Source organism: Solea senegalensis, linkage group LG4 (assembly GCF_019176455.1).
Source record: "Solea senegalensis isolate Sse05_10M linkage group LG4, IFAPA_SoseM_1, whole genome shotgun sequence".
NCBI classification, from domain to species: domain Eukaryota; kingdom Metazoa; phylum Chordata; class Actinopteri; order Pleuronectiformes; family Soleidae; genus Solea; species Solea senegalensis.
Genome location: NC_058024.1, coordinates 18,782,051 through 18,805,457, shown reverse-complemented (window position 1 = coordinate 18,805,457; position 23,407 = coordinate 18,782,051). Strand labels below are relative to the sequence as shown.

The window sequence follows — 23,407 nt, the reverse complement described above, 5'->3', positions numbered from 1 at the left end:
CAAAAACAACAAAACCACTCATATTACACCAGTCCTCAGATTTCTGCTCTGCCTCCCATTGCCTTGTAGAACTGACATGTGGTTTTTGTGATTTGGATCTGAGGAGACATTCAGAACTGTGCTTTGAGCTGTTCCCATGTGATTGGGCAGTGATTGGATCACTAAGGACGGGTCTGAACAAGGCCTGAGATGATGTTAGTTGTCTCTCCAGTATATCACTCCATGGTTTTGGGGCCTACAGTACTGTATGTGCATCTCTAACCTGTTTCCACTCTTCAAGGAAAATAAAACTAAGTGAAATTGAATCACTTGATATTAATAGAAATGACACCGTGACTTGTATTGTATTGTATTGTTTTGTTATTTCATGCTTTGATACTGATTGCTATCTACTTCATGTGAAGCAATACCAGTTACTTGTTCCTCCTGCCTGCAGTCATATCATGTTCTCTCTGAGGTATGTGATCATCAACAATATATGATGAGTAGTTATTCAAATGTCAGGCTATTGCTTAAACATCAGAGGAACATGCCTGAGACTGTCGAACATGTCTAGGCAGTTTGTGACTGTTGAAGGTAAATATTTCTCAGGTCAACAGGAAGCGGCCTCGCTGAGGATCCCGACAGCTGATGCAGGTATCATGAAGAATTCCCTGTGTAGCTGTGGATTTGAGTAACGTCCCATCTGTCTATGGTCAGGCAAAGCGGTGTGATTGTTTTAAATTCTTTCATAGAATCGATGGTGCATTAATCAATCTCTTCTTTCTCCTGTCTTCTCCTGTCTCATGTGTCGTTCTGGAAAGGCACAGCTGTCTTTGTTGCTCCTTTGCAGGGCTACAGGAACTAACTGGCCCTAAAATCATCATGGCTTGGATATTTAGTCTGTGTGTATGTGCTGGAGAATCCTTCATCAAGAGCAGACAGCAGCCACAGCACAGGGAGTGAAAAAGAAATCACATTTCAAATTTGACAGTTTCCTTAAATCTGCTAATATAAAACACATGCACATATGTACAATGACCAGGTTTAACCTTGTGGCTCAATAATACAAGGTGCATCGACTGAGACATGTGCAGTATCCTTTTGTAAAACTTTTGTTTTTTTCGACAAACTGTTTACTTCTTTCTGGTCATAAATTAAATAAATTAAGATAAAAATATGTGTATTTGAAAGCATTATTTAAGTACTTGTGTGTAATAAATGCTGTACACTTCTGAAAATCTACCTGTTGTTGAGTGTGGAACTATTGTATGTAAGCATACAACCAACAGGGGGAGCCAAAGCTCTCTCTCCCCCCCCCCCACACACACACTCTTCCTAGTACACACATGTACACACACACGTACACACGCACACCAAACTCACCGTCGTCAGTTTACATTCCTGTAGTTGTTGGCAGTGTCGGCGTGTGTTGTAGTGTGTGAATAAAGAGGGAGAGTTACAGTTTGAAAACTGAACCAGAGACGGTACAGTTTAAACAAACATGAGGAGGGGCGGTGGTGATAGCGTGCTCTCTCCTCTCTCTGTATGTAAATCAAACGCACTCCAGTGTTTGAAATACCTTTCAGAGTAATGTTCGTGTCAATGAAGGTGAGCTCACATGCAGACGCGCGGGGGGCTTTTACACGATGACATCACTCTGACAGGAGTGGTGTGTGTGTGTGTGAGAGAGAGATAATAGAGAGAGGTCACTATAAGTTGTTTACTGTGTCAGTGGTGGAAAATAATAATGAATTACATTTAATCGCGTTACTGTAATCGAGTAGGTTCTTGTACTTTTTAAAATATGTCATTTGTATGTTTTTTTTGGGAAGTACTGTACTTTGCTACATTTTAATTCACATCTGTTACTGAGTAAACAAATGTTGGCCTGATATAATAATAAAAATAACAATAATAATAATAAAAATAACAATGATAATAATAATAATAAAAATAACAAAAACACCGGAAACTTTGGCAGTGAATGATGAGGACAGGTGTATTTGTGACTGATACATTATGTGTTTACACATTTTATTTTGTCAGCACTTTAATTTGTAAAGGTTTGCCTTTAATTAAAAACAATTCATGTGAGATTTGTGTCCCCTTGTTCTTGCATTTGTGCGACACAAAACACTGTATATTTTTATTTTAACCTGAATACTTTTTCGACCACTTAAGTAGTAAAATCTTATCAAAATAGTAGTACTTTTACTCGAGTAGAATATGTTTTGCCTGAAAAACTTTGCAATATAATTTGCAGCCTTGCACAGACAAACTCAGACGTTTGTGTCCACGTGTCTCCAGGGTTTCAGCAGTGGGACACGGCACAATGAAACCTCTGGCGCTAATAAGTCACACTAGCCTCATAGCAGAGCGAGGTTTCATGTACAGTAATTAAAAAACAGAAAAGCAGGAGGAAGATGTAACTATGTCATTATCTGCTGCACATAATCTGATGAAAAACTTATGTGTTCACAGCTGAAGTCACAGCTCTGAGCCTCTGGTCCTCCTCTGCTGAGAGGATGTTTACACATCACTCTGTATGTGTGTGTGCGTGTGTGTGTGTGTGTGTCATCCGGGTTGAGCAGTCTTGCATTCTTTCCATTACCCTCATCAAATCAATGTTCAACACTCCTCGATCTACTGACCCCGTGCAACCACAATGAGTGTGGCTCAAAAGGCTTGATCAATAAATAAATATTTGATCACAGAGAAGTGGGCCAATAAACATATGCTGAATTAAACCTCTGTATTTCTACTTCACACTGGCTTGATGTAGTTTCTGTTCAATTCCTGTAAAGATGAAGGAAAAACAACGCTGGTTAAAAATAAAATTAGATACAGACCAGTTCTGTGTCCCCCTTGAGACAAATAATAAAAACATTTATCACCATTATCAGGTCAACATTTTTAAAGGATGTCCTCTTTCTACAAAACCAAATCCGCAGTGTTTTCAGTTGTGCTTTTGTTCTAATCAGCATATACTAGTATACTAATATTTACTGTGGCAGCCAGTCAGGCTGTGTTTGGCTTTCAGTAGACAGGACTGTATGTAGCCTGAGAGGCTACACTCACGAAAGAAAAGCTCCTCTGCACAGACACTATCCCATCCATCAGCCAAACATCCAGCCTGGTTTTTGTCAACTACACAGCGGTATCGGTATGCTACCATGTCGTCATGACAACTGCCGACCAAACAGCCTCATCTTCACTTCAACTTTGGCTCGCGATGAACAAGTCACTGTGGCAACAATAAACATCCAGGAGGCCTGTGGTTGATACGACGACCTGAGAGTGTTTATGTGAAGTGGATCACAGAGGTTTGATCCGCTGCCGCTCCTGCAGACAGGAAATTACAACTAGATGAAATTTACATAACATAAATTTAACAATTAACATAAAGTCCAACAAATAAAAAAACAAAACAGATAAAGTAATCAAGTGAGCACAAAGGAGGCAAATCTGGGTAAACCACACGGATACAACTAACAAAAACAGACACAATAAAAAGAAAGTTAAATGAAGATAGTTAAATGATAGAAAATAAATGACATATCATGACAAATTTGATGATGATAACATGTATCGCCGAAATTCTTAGTAACTTTTTGAAATCTAGACTATTTCAATCCTGAATGTGCCTGAATCCTAGCTGTGTCTCAATTCAGGGGCTGCAACCTTTAGAGGGCGTGGTCTTATCCATGGAGGCTGAACCAAAATGACAAGGTCTGGTCTATGGGGTGATTGACCTATGATGTTACCACTGTAACAGAGCTACAGCTGGACATGTCACAAATAAACAGACTTATATTTAAAGTGTGTTGGTTGGACATTTTGTCATTAATGGCCATATCATTTCATTTCATTTATGACTCAGTCAGTGTCCAGTAGGGATGGGAATCGAGAACCGGTTCTTCTTTATAACCGGTGGGCAGTGAATCGATTCCTCGCTACAAATGCGTTATGGCGTCACACACGCGCTGCATTGTTTTGGTTCAGAACGCAGCAAACATGGAGCTGAGGCAGAAGCGCTCTAAAGTGCAGTTATATTTCTCGCGAAAACATGACAAGACAGTCACTTGCAACACTTGTAAAGTTTCCATTTCGTCCAAAATGCAGAAACATTTGGCCACACAGCATGCAATTCATTTGCAGGACTGTTTGACACACTGCTACTTAGCGACGAGTCAAGCAGCAGCATCCCTAGTCTCCAGTTGCACCCTCTGTAGTGAGCAACCTCTGAACTGAGACACAGCTTGAACCCTCAATTTTTATTTTGGAATGTTAGGTTACTACTGTTCTTAATAAGGTAGTAAAAGGTGAAACATATTCAACTTAACTCAAGCAAGTCCAGTCGCCCACAGCTAGAGAGAGACATGCAAATGTTAGCCGTTTACATTAGAGAAAATAAACAGAGCACGTTTCCCTCCACACTTTTGCCTTTGTTATTGCAGATCCATAAACACTGCAACTGTGCTCTTCCCCATGACGGGTTCTTGGCTATAATTGGTCAATTATTAAGGGAGGAAAAAAAAAAGAAACCATTTACAGTATGTAGTGAAAACATTATTTAGATGACAGTTTTCTTTATGACTTTATTCAAACAGTAAAAAGTCAGGGGAGAATCGCTAAAGGGCAATAAATTCCATCAAGGAGAATCAAACAAGCACTCATCTAATCATGAACCATACAGTGACAATCCTGCATGGTTGTCTTGATGTCACCTGGAGGAAAACAGTAGAAAAATGTTTAGACCAAATGGTCAAACAGGAATATCGGTGGCTCTAATCACAGTGAGAATGTTAATATGAGCCGACTCTATCCATTACTGATTGTTAGGTTGCATCGTTGCTCAGTCGTCTCTCTACTGCCAGGTATCAATTCAAACCAAATCAGACACATTAAACTCTAAGTTAGCATCGAGCCGTGACACTAAAAAAATGTCTTCGACATCACCAAGTCCATGATATCAAAACCAGTGACTCCAAACACCAAAGTCCAGGACAAACAAGTCCAATTGGATGTCTTCAGAGGACGGCCAAGTCGTGACAGCTCTTGGATCGCACCTTGACCGCCATGCGTTGGTTCTTGCGTGCCACCAGTCGGTCCAGGAATCGCCGAGCCTTCTGGGTAAGGCTCTCTTTACGTTTGTAGGTGGAGCGTCGCCGCAGAACAGCCTCACTGCCGTCCTGACGGAGGCGGATCTGTCGGACCACGCCTTCAAAGAGCTCTGTCACATTGTGTTGCAGAGACGCAGATGTTTCGATGAACTTACAGTCAAACACCACCGCACATGCTCGGCCCTCTGAGGAAAAAAGACACAGAAAGACAACAATTTCATACAAGGAGTAGTATTATCTCCCTATAGGCTCCTCTGTGTGTTTGAGTGACCTCAAAACGTGAAGATATCTCTTAAAGGTGTATATGAAAGACATGTATTAGAGGGTTTTCTTCAGGTTCTCCAGTCTCTTCCCACAACATGCTGGAAACTCTAAATTGACCATACAGTAGGTGTGAGTGTGAGAGTGGATAGTTGTTTGTCTCTATGTGTCCCTGTGATGGATTGGCAACCTGTCGAGGGTGTACATCGCCTTTCATCCTATGTCCCTTTCGCCCACCATCACCACCATTACCAACCACCACCACCATCACCACAATCATCACCATCACCACCATAACCCACCAACCATCACCACAATCATCACCCACCACCACCACTACCACCCACCGTCACCACAATCACCAATCATCACCACAATCATTACCCACTATCACCACAATCCCCACAGTCATCACAATCATAACCCACCATCACCATCACCACCATTATCACCATCACCTACCATCATCACAATCATCACCTACCTCCACCACCACACCACCATCACCACACCACATCACCCACCATCACAATCACCACCACCACCACAATCATCACCCACCATCACACCATCATCACCCACCATCACACCATCATCACACCACCACCACAATCACACCCACCATCACACCACAGAGTGAGCTGCTATACGTCAGAACATTTCCAAATGTAAAATCCCTGTCACCTTTCACCCACCACCATCACCCACCATCACCACCATCTTCACCCAGAGTGAGCTGCTATACGTCAGAACATTTCCAAATGTAAAATCCCTGTCACCTTTGACCCCCACCTTCTATAGCGACTTCTCTGGACCGGACCAGGTCACTCTTGTTGCCCACAAGAATGATGGGAATGTTCTCGGCCTGACGGATGCGTCGCAGTGTGATGCGGAGTTCAGCAGCGGACTCAAAGGTGGAGCGGTCAGTGACGGAGTAGACGATGACATAAGCACTTCCCACTTTCAAACAGTCGTCCTGAGAGGACCTGTCCTCCTCTCCCTCCTTACAGGTAGAGAGACACAGACACAGTAAGGAGTTGAGGGGGAGAGAGAGAGAGAGCGAGAGATTAATAAATAAATTAATTAAAGTTTGTAACATTTAAGTTTATTGGCAGATATTTAATACACGATGGTTAGCATTGTTTCCTCAGCAAGATGTCTCGTGACCTGTAGGTAATTCAACTAGCTACAACTAAAGATTATTTTCATAATCGATTAATGTGACGATTATTTTCTTGATTAATCAAGTACTTGTTTGGTCCAATGTCAGAAAATGTTGAAAAATGTTGACTGGTGCCTCCCAAACCTGGATATAACAATTTTCTCAAGTGTCTACTTTTGTCCACAAACCAAATTTAATCCGTTTGAACAATTTCTTTGTTATATGGAGCAAAGAAACCAGAAAATATTCAAATTTAACAAGTTGAAAAGTGAGAGAGCTTGTTTTAATTGTCAAAAAAGAGACCTTTCTGTGTGGATGTGTCTGTTTTGATTGAGTGAATGGATTCTCTCCATATACTTAAGCTTCCTCCAACAGTCCACAGACATGTAGATTGTTAACTTGACTCTAAATTAACCACAGGTGTGAATGTGAGTGCAGATAATTCTTCGCCTCTGTATGTTGGCACTGTGATAGACTTGGCAACATATCCAGGCCGCCTTTTGCCCTATGTCAAGTGGGACTGGCTCCAGCTCTCCTTGTGACCCTCAGCAGGATCCAGTGGCAGGAGATGCATGGACGTTTGTTTGTGTAAGTGGATAATGGTTTTAAAATAAACAGTTTGTTTTCAATGCTCTTGAATAAGTCTTTTATATGCACTTAAGACAAGAGGCTTGCCTTACAGAGGCCACTATGTGGCACCGTCATGACAAACCAGCATTTTGCATTTTGAATCAGACACTTAGTGCGTCACAGATCCATGAGGTGCTTGGAGAAGGGATGAGTGAGCAGAGAATTCCCCATTTGTTACATTCTGCAGTTTCCCCCTTAGATGGAACTTATCCTTACACACTGAACCTTTAAAGGTACGGTGGGAGAACATTTTCTGGAGCATTTCTTACTGTATTGCTTAAAATCCTATTCACAATTGTAATCAATTAATTAATGCATTGTCAGAAAAATGAAAAATGTCAGTCAGCTGTGGAACGGACAAAACAACATCCAATCATACTGAACGGCCTGAACAAATGAATTGGATCATCATGCATCAGTCAAACTGCAATCTGCCCCCCCTCCATGCACGTACCCCTCTTAGTGCATTAATTGCACATGCTCAGAAGACAACGACAGAGCTCATGCTAGCTTGCTAAATCCAACAAGACAGTTGCAGCAACGTTATGGCAGAAAAGGTGCTGACAAGAGGTATTTGTTACGAAAGACGATTTTTGGGAAAGCTACTGCCAAGAAAAAGTCTGATGCAGAGCAATTCAAGACCAGAGTGAACATCAGTGCTGCGTTTCACTGTGTTTGTTGCACGTTCCTGCGCTCTGGAGGCGTCGCTTCGGAAGGAAGTCTAAAGAAAGGAGTATTGCTCTAATGTAGCCTGCTCTAACTGTTTTTCCAGGCTTTAAGGATTTACTGTATTTAGCACTGGACATTGCTTACTCTGGTCAGAGTCACAGTGTGAGCGGCCTACATGGGCTCCAGCTTCAAAACATGCTGGAAAATGTAGTCCCTTCAGTGTTTGCTAGATTTATTTACATCTTGAAACAGTACACAGCTCATATAACAATTAAAACAATTAAAACAAAGGTCTGACAGCAGTGTCAGTGGATCAGTGACTGTGGCTGAATCATGTCAGCAAAAACACTATGTCACAGGGGACATGAGGCATTTGCCTTGCTCACACTCAACTGGGAAATAAACCTCCACATGTTTTTGGCATTGACTAATTTGTGTCTGGAATGAGAACTGAAAACTGTCAGATACTGGAAGTGTTTGCCTCAGTGAGCAGGACCAGTCCATTAATCCCAGCCAACAATAAAACAACACCACTTTGTCAGTGTTCTTGTTTACATTTTCATCCAGCGTGCGCTGGCAGTTTTCTGAACTGCAGTACAGTGACGTGCTGTCGGAGCCTCTGTTACATGAAGACCTCTCGCTAATGTTCCACAATAAAAGCCTCTAAGACATTCAGAGCAACGAGAAGTTTGATTTAACACAATGAGCACTATTTAAATGCTGATATTGTGTTATCATCCTGCATGGAAATTCAAAGTTTATGATTATACACTGTACCGGTTTGTCATTCTCCCAGGTGTCCATGACAATCAACGTGGTTTCTTCTCCGTCTACAGTCAGTGCCCGCTCATATGTTGTCTCTGCAACAACAAAAAAACCATAAACAGAAGGAACGAAAGCCTGAAGTCTGAAAAGGCTGTACAGAATTTTGAAATGTGGTTGTATGGCACTGACACATGCCAGCACTGACTGTGCTGTGTGCTCTCATGCACTGAGAACCTCTCTGGGACACAGATACTTACTCTCAGTGACAACATGGCTGCCTGTGGGAAACAAATAAGTAAAAAAATGGGTTTAACCAACCACAAAAGCCTCACTGAATAAAAGCAAAGCCCACTTAATATTCTCTCACTCTCCCACATTGAAGTCCATAGAGAAAACCAGTGATTTTAGCACACAGGGTTCACAGGAGCTGTAAGTTTGTGTCATTATTTGAATCCAAAATACCAAAATAAAAAAAACAACAACCCACATTTGAACTTATAAAGGGACAGAAACTTTATTTTTTCATTGTAAAAGTAACTGCAGGATAAAGTGGTGAACATATCATGGCCTTAAGCATGCATAGCTTTTATTATGTGAGCCTTTTGTTAAGTGGCTAAAAGTGTTTTTCCATGAGCCTGCATGTGTCAGGGGCCACGGTTCCTCATACAACCACACTTCAAAAAACCTGTCTCACTTTACGCGGGTTACTATGTTTATTGTCAGATTTTCATCCCAAACTATTTTATCACTCGTGTGGTTGAGAACAAGAAAGGGACCAACAACTTGTTGTCACGAACCACTTTGTCTGTGGTTCAAAACCAAACAGGCAACAATGAAAACTCTGTTTACAACTAAAAGAGGACAGTAGCATCAAAGACACAGGACACACACACACACACACACACGATGAACAACAGAAGCAGAACCAGAGAGTGTGACAAAATCAACCAGAAAACTAGCAGCAGTCAGACTCTGTCCTGTTACTGGATCAATACAGACTGTCAATCATGGCCTCAGGCCAATCGTCACGTGATCAGCTGATCAGTGATGTCAGGTCATTCAAGGTTGTGATGCGAAAACAAAGTCAGAGACAGAAACTGAGCTCTGGATGAAAACTCCTGAGTGCGAGAGTCAAAGTCACAGCAATAAAATGTGTCGACAATAGACACAGGAGAAGTCACATGACGAGTAAAATGGCCTTAATATGGAAAATCTTTTCATTTGAATGATTATTCAGGTTAGAGTCTTTATATTATTATCTTGTGCAGGCATGGGAGAAGAATCAATCCTTCAAACGTTTTCCAAGAATGAGAAGAGATTTGTTTCCAAAAATGTCAAACTTTTCCTCTGAAACGTCCTGACAACTGTCAAGTTGTTGCTGTAGTGAGAGTAAAACCTTGGTGAGCGTGTGCTAATATTAGCCCCCATATGCTTCTAGACAAAGAGAGAATGTAGCAGCAAAACGTCTCGCGTCGATTGAATGAAGCAAAAGCTGTATGTTTTTGAATTAACTGGACAAGAGGGTTGACCTGGTATTGACCTGCTTCTGTTTACGGCTGCTCTCTTCAAAATATGACATTCATCGTCTCTTTTGCATGAGTGCATCATTTCCTGTGGAAAGTTGGACCTGGTTGGACCCTGTCGGGATTGATTGGGCAACAGAACTGAGTCCTGAATTAGTCCGACTAAGACTATTGTTAGTCAGACTAACATGTTTACATGACAATTAGAAAACCGAATTATTGTCTTATTCTGACTAAAATCTGACTTTTAATATGCATGTAAACACACTGACTAGTGTATGACAGTGATACACACACACAAAAACTGATATCAGACACTTAACAATAGGTTAATCTGATAAAATAGATAACTGCCTAAGTCTACAATATCTCAATAATGTATTGATTTATCTTGTCCTTCACTTTTCCAACAGGAAAATGAGGTTTGTGACTCTTTGGTGCAGGAATGTGAGAGGATGAAAAACTACAAAACGACATTTCATTTGGTGGGTGCCCATAGCTCAAGCAACACTGACAAATGTGCCAGACTAGTATCACATTAGTCCTAAACCCTGAACTATCACTTAACTAATTGAAGGACAAAACATGAAGTCCCACCTCCACTTTGTTCATCTTTGTCCGTGATCCCAGCAAAGATTCCTGCCAGGCTGGTCTTTCCGACACCGTGGTCGCCGAGCAACACGACTCTGTAAACGCAGTCCGAGTCGCTCTGCGAGTCGTCTTCCGAGTCTGAACTCCAGTGGGCGCGGTAGTGGAGGGACTTGTCTCCAGGGTGGTAGGACGCCGACTGTCCAAGAGGAGGGTGACTGGGCAGCCGAGGGTCTCGAGTCAGAGACGGATGCTGAGAGAATCGGCCAGGATGAATCGGTGTGCTGCCTCGTCTCCTCAGCGGCTCTTTCTCTCTCTGAGTGTTGAGGGTCATGTTGCTACCACAGGTCAGGACATCAGGATGTTAGGATGGGATGGACCTGAGGACGGAGACAGGACGATTCAGATTTCAGAGCAAAGTTCTGTATGGAATTTAAAACATTTAAGAAAAAATAAACTTTTTAAGGCCACTTCACATGGGAATCCTTTACGTCCACAGAAACAGTCTTCAAAGCTAGTTCAACATTTTATTTCTTATAAATCAGATAATGAAGCTTTTTTTTTTTGTTTTTTTTTTGTTAAATACATCTTTAAATGATATTAAAATAATTGTATTTGGACAAAACAAAAGTTGTGTCAACTTGTTTCTGGCTTGGTTTTATATGTTGAACCTCTCTGAAATTTCACTGTAGTGAAGAAAGTTTTTGTTTGTTGTTTTGGTCCAAAGACAGTACAACTGCTGTATGAAACAACAACAGATCCCGGTGACCCCAAACTGAACTGACTGAAATCTCTAGTACTGTACATAAAGGTCAGGGTTCCGCTGTAATTTGATATCAGCGACAGCTTTAAATTGGTAATTTATTATTAGGAATTATATTTTTTAAATTCACGCTTATTCATTCACATCAGAACTACAACCAACCAGACACAAAGGTCTCAGGGTCTCTCATGTGTAATGTCTTGGTCTATATCTTACTAGCTAGTGGAGTGGTAGGAAGAATGAATTAAACTAAAAATAAATAACTTTATCTAAAAATGTCTGAAAACAGATATATGTAAAGGCATTCATGTGAAATTAGAGCTAATCTGTAAACACATGTCAATCTAACTTTTTAAGCTTTTTCAAACCACACCTTTGGACATTTAATAAACAAGACATGACCCTATTAAAAGTTTGACATTAATGCTAATGTGAAGGTGTAACAGCATGTGATGGATCAGATAGATAAACTTACCGTGAAGCCCATGAACAGTCTGTGTGTCTGTCTCTCTTCAGCCTCAGTCAACAACAGAACACAAGTGAACCTTGTCTCCTCTCTCTGCCTCTGTCGCTGTAACAGTACCCTGCTACAGTAACCTGCCTGGAAAAAAAAAAAAAAAAAGTTCCACAACAGCGTTAAAAATTCAGCAGTGGAATCACAGAGTTATCTACCTCCCTCCCTCTGTGTGTGTGTGTGTGTGTGCATCAGAGCGACAGCAGAGGAGAAACAGATATGTGAGGAGGGAGAGAAAGAGAGGGAGAGAGTGTGTGTGTGTGTGTGTGTATTTTATCAATGTGCAGGGTGAGTTAGTTTAGGAAACATTATGGTCACTTCCTGTGTGTCCCAAAAGATTCAGTTTGGCTTATGAAACTATCCAGTCAGTGCAGACTATATGAAAACATAACATGATTTAAAAAAAATTATAATAATATATGTAATAATGTGTTATGAGAAAAAATGATGATAAAGATTAAGAAGGAGCTTTTCAGTCACCAACTTAAACTACTGAAAAAAGGAAAATTGACCGGTGAGTTTATCTTGCACACAACGACATGGCTGATTAAAGCTCCAGTGTGTAACTTCTTAGCAACACTTCTTTTTTCAACCTATTGTTCCTGGTACAGTGACCTTGGGTTTAGAAATCAAAGTTACCTACATTTCTTGTTAATCTGATTTATGTTTCAGAGAACGTGGTTAATTCCTTAAGCTCATAACTGGACTTTGTGTCACCAGACATAAAAACACTGTATATATTGAGGAAAACAGAGTAGTGTGGAGCTTCTTCTTCTTCTCCAAATAATTTCCAGCAGGCAGTACACTAAGAGGTGTAATGCTGCCCTCCGCAGTTGTTTTTTCTTCTTCTAATCTCTTGTCGTTCAACATGAGCACAGTCCGTCCACACTGTTCAGAGTTTCACGTTCTCTTCTGTCTCTTAAGTTCTTACATGCAGATCAGCAACATTAAGAAACGCTAAAACTGCCTCGATGACAAAGTGATGATTCCTCTCAACGTTGACAATTGACTTGAAGTTTTTTTGGTGTCTGTTTATTTGTTGGTTTGTTAGATGCAGTTCTGCAGAGTTGTATATAATTATGTGTATATAGTCTGATTATATGAAGAGGAATATGGAACTGCCTTAAAGGGGGTCGGACAAAGCAAGTGTTTACTTCATCCTACTCCTTTGAAACATGCAAAATGGGTTGATAATGGAGATTTCCATGTCCTTTTTTTGTCTTCATATACCTACTCTTTTTTTCCGCTTGCAGTGTTTTTGTTATTATTTCATGTTTGCATGTTTGAAATAAACTTATAACTAAACTAAATACTAAACGTGACTGTTTGATTGTCTCTGGATGTTAATACAGACACAAACTACCTGAGTATGGAATTGTACTCAATTCCATTGTAAGTCGCTTTGGATAAAAGCGTCTGCTAAATCCTATAATTTTCAATTAGCTCGGTAATCTACAACGCCCCAATCTTAGTCTAGTCAGGACAACATTGTCCCTTTCTCACAAAAGGCTACAGAGGGTGAGAATATCATTTTACAAGGTTTGGATATATTGAAAAGTTACTCACTACAGTTTTAAAGATGCAGTGTGCAGGATCACTAGAATTTTTTTGTTGTTAGACAGCAAAATATTAAAAGTAACAGTTACATTTTTATCAGTGTCTTCTGTGGCACAGTAACAAAGACACACTGCAGAAACAATAACAAATCAACAATAATAAAGAAATAAAACACGTGTACAAATGTAAAATAAACACGATGGCTTCTCACATCAGTGACTGCTGACGTGCTTTTTAAACAGAAAGTGTAATGAGATGATTTGTAAAACTTGATTGTTAGATTCCCTTCGACAGGTTGTTAAAAAAGCGGATGGCAACAGATGACTAGAGGTTTATGAAAACTCTTTCCTTTTCCTTTTTTTAAAGATTTCCAGCAGTTTTCAAAGAAAATTGAAGGGAGCTGTATGCATGCATGTTTGTTGCAGTGGACCAGTCAATACGAGAGCCCTAAAAAGAATAATGCCAATAAAATCTTTCTAAATAAATAAATATAAATAAAAACATGATATGATATGATATATTATGTGTTCATTTTTCTTTTCTTTTTTTCTTAAATGCAAATAAATAATTTCAGTAGCCAGCTCTCTTTTCATTTTTTCTTAAAAGCTTGTAATGAGATGCTATAAAGTCAAACAGACCATGAGTGTGTTTACATTTTCATATCATTCTAATCTGTTTCTGCAGTTTATGCATGAGCATGGACATGGAAAAATAGAATACACTGGAGAAAAAACACGTCACTTCCTCTGTGTCAGTGTTAGAGCTCTGACTCTTAACTCAGCACAGATGTGCCCCCACCCCCCCACCCCCAGTTTAAAAGTTTAACATTTAAGAGGGGGCGTTTCCTCCTGGATCATCTTCCCCTAATCCAACCCTTAATCCAACTACAGTGAATAAATCAATCACTGATGATCAAACCAATTAATTGAGTGTTTATTACTGACAGAGATAGTTTCAATGTTCATTTAAAATTGCAATGAAAACTTATTTAAACCTTAATTTGATAAGGTTGACAAATTTACTGTTAAGATAAGGACACATGACACAACATTTACAGTAGTTACCGATTTTGAAAGGACTATTTTCAGACTGGGGATCAAACATTTAACGACAATCGCAAAAATCACAGACAACATGGACACATCGAACCCTCACGAGAGCGACCTTATTCCTGCACACCGCTCATCACTCAGTATTTTAAATTTCATCTAAAGCAGAGGGACTGAAGTAAATAACAACACAAAAATGACCACTGAAACTCTGACACTGAGCTCCATTTTCTTTCTCTGAGTCCTTTTGTTTCCAGAACGCTCTAAAATGTCACAATTAAAGCATGGGTGACACAAAGTGGGAACTTGTCCTGTCCTGTACCCCTTCAGACATTTGACTTTCAACCATGTACCCCCTATTCCTGCAAACTTGTGTCTCTCTGTTTGTCTTACCCAATACATCACTTTATGTGTACCCCAGTTTGGGAATCACTGCACTAACCGATTGCGTCCAGTGGCGGCTCAAAAACATTTCAGGGAGGGAAATGACGTAGCATGTAGTGAATTGATATTTGATCTCTCTCTTTCTGATTGGTAGAAAGAAAATATCCCAGAGTAAACTAACGCTCTCTTAGAACTTAGATTAAACATGTCTTTCCTTTTGTCTGGAAAGAGATCTGTTTCACTCGGAGGTCTAAGTCTTGGCTCCTGAGAATGTGTTTAATCCTCACACCAGAGTTCACTGAAAGAACTATGTAACATTCTGTACAAGGCACCGACATCCTCACTAAGCCTGTCCCAGCCTGCACGGAGACTTGTACTTTTTGCGCCTTTGTTTATGAGTTTGGTAAATCCAAAGACAAATGCTGTGTTTGTCTGTCAAAGAGTAAAACTGATGACTGACACGGTTCTTACTGAGTGTAGGACCTGACTTCTTTGAAATGATGGTACGACTACGGAGGCCTTATGACTCATCATAGATATGTCTGACATTGTTTTTATTGTGTAGCAAGGTTAGAATAGTTTTGATTCGTCACAGGTTTTAGTTTGTATTTTGTTTTGACTTTTAGTTTTTAAAAGTAGTTAGTTTTAATTCCAGTGGGTTAGCCCAGTTTTTGTTGTTTGTCAATTTTTTGTAATATGGAGTATTTGCCAGGTGCAAGATTCAAAAAAGTAATTAATAAAGTATTGTGTAAAACCCGACAAGGATGCCATTTAACCCTTAGTGTTTACACAGATAAACACATACGTCTTTAAGTTAGATTTAGAAACACACAATTCAGTTTCAGTTAGTTATGATTTTTTATTTAAACTCTAGTTTTTTATTTTATTTATATTTATTTGCTTAATTTCAGTTTCCGTTATTTTTGGTAGTTTTCGTTAACTTTAATAACCATTGTTGAGCTGTAACCCATGTCTACTTTGTTATATAGAAACAATTATATCCATTAAACAGCTCATGTGATTTTAGTATCTTGTTTCTTGCTGCCCTCACATGGTCACTAGTGGAAATGCAACACTTCTCTGATAACATAGTTACACTTTGCTTACGACTTAACGGTGTTCTATAAACTTTACCTGCCAATTAAATACTTGAGATGTTTGACTCTATTTTTCATGCTATTTTAAAACATTTAAAGCTTCACTTAACAGATTAATTTATTTATCTCTGGAGTTGTGACTAGCGAGAGGAATGCTGGAACACACAGAGGCGTGCACAGACATTTGAAAGGGCAGGGGCAAACATTTGAAAGGGCACAAACTGGACTTCAAACACAGGGGAGATACACAGGAGGCTATTTGTAGCATGTTTTATTTAGATTATCAGGGATTTTACAGAAAGTCCAGTATTCAACAGGAACAATATACAAGGGGAGACAAACAATCTCTGTCTCACATTGTCAAATTAAAGCACCGTCAGATACAGAGTCACTGTTATATTAATCATTTGGATTAATAAAATATTAGACATAAATAATCTGATTCCCATTCATGCTCAGAACAAAAATAGTAGGCACCATGATGATATATATCATTTTATACCAGCAAAGATAAAAAAAAAGACGGTAAACAAAGGCAGAGTGATGCCCTCGAAAATGTAATAAATATATACTCTGTATGTTTGTGTGTGTGTTTTTAGACAGCATTATTTGGTGTTGTTGTTGACCTCGATCCTGCCGATCAGCTCAGTGACCAGCTGCTGCACAGTGTGGGAGCGTAGCCGCCCGACCTCCAGGACGCCATCGTGGTTCACACTCTCAGTGTCCTCGTAACACTTCACCACCTGACACACGCAAAGCATTCAGAAAAGAAAACAGTTCATCACATCATTTAGTGTTTGATCGAATTCAGTAAACCAATCTCAATGAGCGATGAATTGACGAGTGATGTGTGTCTACCTTGTTGGTGATCAGCGAGAGGCCAAAGACTCTCAGACCACAGTGGGTCGCCACGACAACCTCAGGAGCCGTACTCATACCTGCAAACATGCAACGTACCATCAACGTATGGTAGTACTGTTAATATACATAGATATAGTATTCTTATGCTTGTTGAATCAGAACTTTGACTCAACAACACATAAGAAGACGCAAAAAAAAATTTTAAAGCCTGAATATGTGACTGCTAAACACACACACACCCCCCCAGGATGTCCATATAAGGAGTTGTGTATTATTCCCACGGTCCTCTGAAGTCATGAAAACCAGTGTCTGTGTGTGTGTGTTTCATGTCGTACCAACAGCATCCACACCGAGTCGATGCAGTAGTCTGGCCTCAGCAATGGTTTCAAAGTTTGGTCCGCCCACCATGGCGTACACGCCTTCCCGCATCACACTAGCCACACCTTGCTCCTTGGCGATCTCCATCGCCAGGCAACGCAGGTCTTTGTCATAGCAACCTGACATGGCTGGGAAACGAGGGCCGAACCTGTAAGCATAAAAAAAAAACAACAAGCAAAGATACTCAGATGAATTCTTAACTATGCACGCAGGACAAAAATGCATCCATTAAATAAAAGCAGAAATACAATAACTTTTAGTGATAAAACTGTCTCACTTGTCGTCGTTGGGTCCACACAGTGGGTGCATACCGACCAATCCTGGGAAGTTGACGTGGTCTTTGATGATCATGATGTCACCAGGATGGAAACCATCGGCCAATGAGCCGGCAGCGTTTGTCACAATCAGAGTCTCTACGCCCATTAGCTTGAAGACTCGTACAGGAAATGTTGTCTGATGGACAGGCAGGAAGACAGACAGGCAGACAGACACACATGGGCAAATGTAACCATAATAACAAAGGGTTTCTTCAGTTCCATATGCTCTGTCAGTGCTGCAGCTGCAGATCATTTATAGTTGTGGTAATGCGATGTGTCACCGTGTGTGAATGTGTGCGTTTGTCATGTATAAGAAAAAACAAGAGTTGCATTGAACGCGCCGCTGAAAGGCAGCACGTGATACGAATGGATGCATGAAGGCACGACACACGTACTGTAATAACATCAGTCATGGCTCATGTTGCTCATGACAGTCTGATTTAATCAGCTGACTATACATTTGTGAGTGTGTTTTTTCCCATGTATCTATTTGTTTTTGTTGTTATATTTAAGGTCAGTTTAGGACTGTTTTTTTTTTTTTAAACTTTATTCATAGTTTTGTTTACATACCAACACACTGACCATCTAAAACCACTGAACTGTGGTGGTCATGTATACATACAATTTAGTTTTATGTCTGCTGTGCATGTCTTAAAAGAGCTGTTAGAATATTAAAATTGGAAGAAATAGGGGATGAGGAGTTACATAATGGATCACATCAGTGTGTGTTCTCAAATATGTACTATTTGAATCTGTGTGTGTGTGTGTGTGTGTGTACCTTGCTGAGTGAATGTCCTTCATACATGTGGAAGCGACCCTGCATGCACACGCACGTCTTCCCCTTCAGTTCTCCGAAAACCAGACGACCTGCATGACCCTGAACTGCAACACGCACACAATAAAAATCATAATTACATTAAAAATCTGGAAATGAGTTCTGGGAGAATACATTTAAAACAGTTCCAGGACAATATAAATTAAATAAAATCTAAAGGCCAATAAAAGTACAGAATAGTGAAACTTAACGTAGCACTTTTGTTTTGTGCTAAAATTGAAATAGTGTCAAAAGTAAACATCTGTATTGGCAGCTTTGAATCAGAATAACAACTGTGTTGACAGTAGTGACAGTTCATCTGTAATAAAAGTCTAAAAATGAAGGTGAATGAAGTACCTGTGCTCTGAGGGAAACCCGGTATGTCAGAATAATCAAACGCTTCCTGACACTTGAGGGTGTCAGCCAGCATTCCCAGTCCAGACCCACAGATGATCGCCACCTGGGGACGGTGCGTGGTCTGAGACATCAACCAGTCGGCTGTCTTCTGGTATTCATCATGACTGACAAGACAAGAGTCAGAGAAGAGGAAATGACTTTTCAGCATGGTGAAACACGTGTTTCAGTGCAGCTGTGACGCTTTTCACATCAGGTCCAAAGACTTTTATAGTGAAAACAATGTCCACAAAAAGACATAATTCAACATCCTCTGAAGTTACAACTTTTGAAGCACCACATCTTTTCTGTAAATTGTGAAAATAGCTTTTGACAAGTCATACTGAGTCACACGGAAGCGCATTGCATTCATTTGAAAAAACAACAACAACAAAACTGAGTTTTTCTGAGTAATTTTTTTGTGTTTTCAGGAGTTGTTTTTTTCCCTGTTTTCCGTGCTAATTTTTTTTCCCCTCTTTCTTTTGTCTGAATTATCGAGAACTCTCTCTCAAGAAGCTCTAATCTGCAAGTGCCATATCTGTCCAACTGATCCTGGAGAAACACTGCCATGTCTAACAGATCTGAATGAGCTTTCCTTCTGAACAACCGCAAAGTCCTCAGGTGCCTGCGTAAAGTCGACAAACCATCTATGTGACTTAAGGACAGGACTATCTCCCAGTGTCTTAAACCCAGATCAAAGTAAAACTTGATTAAACTAAACAAGCTGTCCATGTTGTTATAAATCAAACTCACAATAAAGGAATGAATGCGTTTATTGTTTCAAATGCAATAATTCAGTAAATCAGAAAAAAATGAGTCAAGTGAATGCAATGTGCTTCCGTAGAGTCATGCTGACTCCAGGGCTGTTACAAAAACTTCTAAATGTGACCCTGGATATACAACACACTCCTGTGTTCATTTCACTCAGTCTCCACCGTCTAACCAAACAAGAGAACCACACTCTTATTGCTAGATTTATTTTATTGACCGATCCAATTTATGATAATACACACCCTTTTTTTTGGTTCTGATGGTGTGACATTTTATTCACCATCAGATATGTTGAAAAAAAACTAAACCTTATTACACCTGAAACGTTGGTTACACTATTTATACCCACTGTATCCACTCAACTTGAATTAGATTAAGTAGACGGTCCTGACACACATTTTACACGTGCAATGATAGGGCAGCGACAAGAGATGATCAACTAAGAATCTATCATACCTGTGGTCATGTGTTGACATGATCCTGTCCACTTTCTAGTGACAGATTAATCAGTAAGTAAGTACAGTAGAAATAGAAGAAGTAGCTAAATGATGGTTAACGATGCTGCAAGAAAATAGTATTTATAGTCAACAGTCAAGTTTGTAGCGTTGGGATCTGTAGAACACTGAAGCACCACTTTATTACTTCATTGTTTGTCACTTATCAGATGAATAAGTCAACTGAGTATCAGTTGATACAGAATGCCCGAGAGTCAATGATGGAATATCAAAACAAAATGTTATCAAAGGGAAAGGTCAGCTGATTTAGTAACCATGATTTAGCTTAATTTAGTAACCAGGATTTAGCTTAATTTAGTAACCAGGATTTAGCTTGATTTAGTAACCAGGATTTAGCTTGATTTAGTAACCATGATTTAGCTTAATTTAGTAACCATGATTTAGCTTGATTTAGTAACCATGATTAAGCTTGATTTAGTAACCATGATTTAGCTTAATTTAGTAACCATGATTTAGCTTGATTTAGTTACCATGATTAAGCTTGATTTAGTAACCATGATTTAGCTTGATTTAGTTACCCTGATTATTTCCATGATTAAGCTTGATTTAGTAACCATGATTTAGCTTGATTTAGTAACCATGATTAAGCCCATGATTAAGCTTGATTTAGTAACCATGATTTAGCTTAATTTAGTAACCATGATTTAATTTAGTAACATGATTTAGCATTTAGTAACCATGATTAAGCTTGAGTTACCATGATTAAGCATTTAGTAACCATGATTAAGCTTGATTTAGTAACCATGATTTAGCTTGATTTAGTAACCATGATTTAGCTTGATTTAGTAACCATGATTTAGCTTAATTTAGTAACCATGATTTAGCTTGATTTAGTAATCATGATTTAGCAAAACCGGCTAATTTCACCATTTTAAGGCCTGAATATGATTCAGATAAAAGCCGTCATGAGAGTAGACACTGATTGACACAGACCAACAGTATAACCATAAAACATGTGTTTACCTGATCTGTTCTTTGCTGTGCATGATGGACGGATGAAAGATGACTGATGATGAGGAGGATGTTGCCGGTGGATATGAAGCCGAAGTGGACGTGTGTGTGTGTCAGTCAGAGCAGCAGCTGATGCTGACAGGCCTAGATATTCACCAGTCACATGCTCCTGATTGGTTAACAACTCGTCCATTCATCAGCAGCAGCCAATGGAGCCACAGTGGAGTAGAGGGGGTGTGTGTGTGTGTGTGTGTGTGTGTTGTAAGCTGGGGCTCTGGATTTGCGTCACACCCCCATTGACAGTAACGTGATTTTACTTCAGTGTTAGAACACACACAGGTTTTGCATTCTTTGTGTGGACCTTCAGACATAATGCATTCTCTATCCCTTACCTTAACCTTAACCATCATGACTAAATGCTTAACCCTAACCTTATTCTAACCCTAAAAGTGGGGCCTTAATCCTCAAAAAGCCCATTGAGGTTGTGTGGACCAAGTATGACATTTGTTAAAAAAACTACAAACTGCCATAACCACACAAAGTTACGAGTTCATCTTTTCTGCATAGTGTAGTCATTGTCTGACACGACTCAATCCTGCACTAATGGGCGTAGACAATTTCACACACACACTGTGTCCCTGCCTCTAAGGACTTGTTTTAATGTTGTGAAATTGGGACTGAATCGCCCTTTTAAATATCACAAAGTCCTATCAGCTAAACCCACAAACCTGTTTCTTTCTTAACAGACTCATGGAAAAGAGGGGCAGCTTCTTGGTCATATGATTCATCCAGAGAACGGCCAGGCTGCTACTTCATTTGAATTCAGTAAAAAAGAGCAGCAGACGACTTTTGTCTGAAATGAAGACTTAGAGGCCTACATATAAATGTGGTCAGCTTAGTTTTTGGTAAAAGAAAAGTCTATTTCAGCTTTAAACTATTGCATGAATGTTTTATTCATTCATCTCCAATATTCAGTTCTCTCTTAGGGTTTCTTTTCCGAGAGTTAGTTGAAAAGACATAACAGACAAGAGTTAGTCCTCAGTGAACTTGTTTGTTTGTTTTTTGTTGCACAAAAATGAAACAAACAAACAAACAAATAAATATAAAACCACTCATTTGCATTTCTAAAAGGATCATTTGCACAGCTATTTCCACGCCATTACTTCCAGATAATTGATTGTTAACTTGTGACTCAGCACTTTGCAGGTCATTGTCATTTCAACCAAACGCTACTTGACCAAACTTTTTTCTTTTTGAATTCCATTAGAACTTTGATGAACTCTTCCTGAATAAGTTTTATAGATTAATTTAACAATCAGAGATGCAGTGGCAGTTTAACAAGCAGCAATGTTGTGTCTCATGACTGCTAACATACCTCACATGTTTTCCCGCTGCTGCTCTGATCAGCTGCCGGTGTAATGAGGCTCATGTGGGTCTGAATTATGACGACTGTAGACGGATCAGAAAATGGGACAGGAAGTGGGCTTTTATTCTGCTGTCTTCATGGTTTAACTGAACCAGTCGCACACAATCCTCCACTCCCTGCGACGCTGACTCTCTGTGTCGCACACAAACCTGACAGACAGTTCACTTTTTGTTCTGAAACAGACAGAAAGAAAAACGAACAGGTCAAATTTAAGAGACACAAGGTTTCATGCAAACTGCTAATTTGCTGTCTGAAGATAAAAAAAATAGACAAATCTTTTTTTCTTTATTTAGCTTTTAATTTTTTAGCTGACCCGTGTGTGTGTGTGTGTGTGTGTGTGTGACCTAACAGGAGCCACATGGAGGCTGGTTAACAGGTTAATGAGCAGAGCACAGCTGATGGTTAGAGACGCACAGACTTCAATTTATTTTTCAAAAAAATATATATATTATGCAAGAATCACAGCTATATACAGTAGACTACATACTGTCTATTATATACTGTATTTTCAAGAGGGTAGATGTATGCTGGACTGGACTTGCTTGAGTCTTGTTGAAGATATTTCACCTCTCTTTGAGGAGGCTTCTTCAGCTCATCACTTCTGACTGACTGGCTGACTGGTGAAAAAGTCCAGGTATCCGCTGTGAGCTGGATACCTGTCCACAGAGTTGTTACCCTTAGAACAACCCAGAACACGTTTCAGAAACACAGTTTCTGATAAAACAAACCCACCAGTTTCACCTGAGTCAAGGTGTGACTGAGGGTCAATAAGTCTGTTATTGTGTTCACAGTGGTGTCTTAGGTCACCTCCTTTGCTGAGTAGTCCACAATAGATGTGGACATCATCATCATCCTTCGGATGTCAGTGGACAGCCGAGTCCTGTCCACACAGTCCTTATGACTTTGGTTTCTTT

General features: G+C 39.7%; 2 protein-coding genes across 3 annotated transcripts; both read right to left on the bottom strand.

The window, feature by feature from the left end:
• Window positions 1-3,260: 3,260 nt before the first annotated feature.
• rem1 (RAS (RAD and GEM)-like GTP-binding 1) lies at window positions 3,261-12,171 on the bottom strand. 2 transcript variants are annotated; one of them, XM_044023003.1, is made up of 6 exons: window positions 11,942-12,171; window positions 10,713-11,083; window positions 8,850-8,870; window positions 8,605-8,687; window positions 6,159-6,369; window positions 3,261-5,290 (listed from the first exon to the last, which is right to left on the bottom strand). In XM_044023003.1, exons 2-6 carry the CDS (start codon window positions 11,035-11,037, stop codon window positions 5,013-5,015), a joined length of 918 nt encoding a protein of 305 aa, XP_043878938.1. In that variant the 5' UTR covers window positions 11,038-11,083; window positions 11,942-12,171; the 3' UTR covers window positions 3,261-5,012. The 2 variants fall into 2 exon arrangements, with proteins under 2 accessions (XP_043878938.1, XP_043878939.1); XM_044023004.1 differs by lacking the exon at window positions 8,850-8,870.
• Window positions 12,172-16,311: 4,140 nt separating this feature from the next.
• On the bottom strand, window positions 16,312-21,178 carry pnp4a (purine nucleoside phosphorylase 4a). Its single transcript, XM_044023239.1, has 7 exons — window positions 21,080-21,178; window positions 18,795-18,958; window positions 18,402-18,505; window positions 17,584-17,759; window positions 17,264-17,454; window positions 16,926-17,005; window positions 16,312-16,810 (listed from the first exon to the last, which is right to left on the bottom strand). Exons 1-7 carry the CDS (start codon window positions 21,100-21,102, stop codon window positions 16,673-16,675), a joined length of 876 nt encoding a protein of 291 aa, XP_043879174.1. The 5' UTR covers window positions 21,103-21,178; the 3' UTR covers window positions 16,312-16,672.
• Between the last annotated feature and the right edge of the window lie 2,229 nt (window positions 21,179-23,407).

Bases quoted from the DNA above. Each gene is read 5' to 3' on its own strand.
- rem1 (XM_044023003.1), bottom strand. From the start codon at position 11,037: ATGACCCTCAACACTCAGAGAGAGAAAGAGCCGCTGAGGAGACGAGGC. The intron at 8,688-8,849 runs GTAAGTATCTGT...TTGTTGTTGCAG, and splicing joins CAGCCATGTTGTCACTGAGA to AGACAACATATGAGCGGGCA. The intron at 5,291-6,158 runs GTGGGGGTCAAA...TTTTTTCCTCAG, and splicing joins CAGAGAAGTCGCTATAGAAG to AGGGCCGAGCATGTGCGGTG.
- pnp4a (XM_044023239.1), bottom strand. From the start codon at position 21,102: ATGCACAGCAAAGAACAGATCAG. The intron at 17,455-17,583 runs GTGAGACAGTTT...TTATGCTTACAG, and splicing joins TGTGGACCCAACGACGACAA to GTTCGGCCCTCGTTTCCCAG. The intron at 17,006-17,263 runs GTACGACATGAA...GCATGTTTGCAG, and splicing joins ACTCGGTGTGGATGCTGTTG to GTATGAGTACGGCTCCTGAG.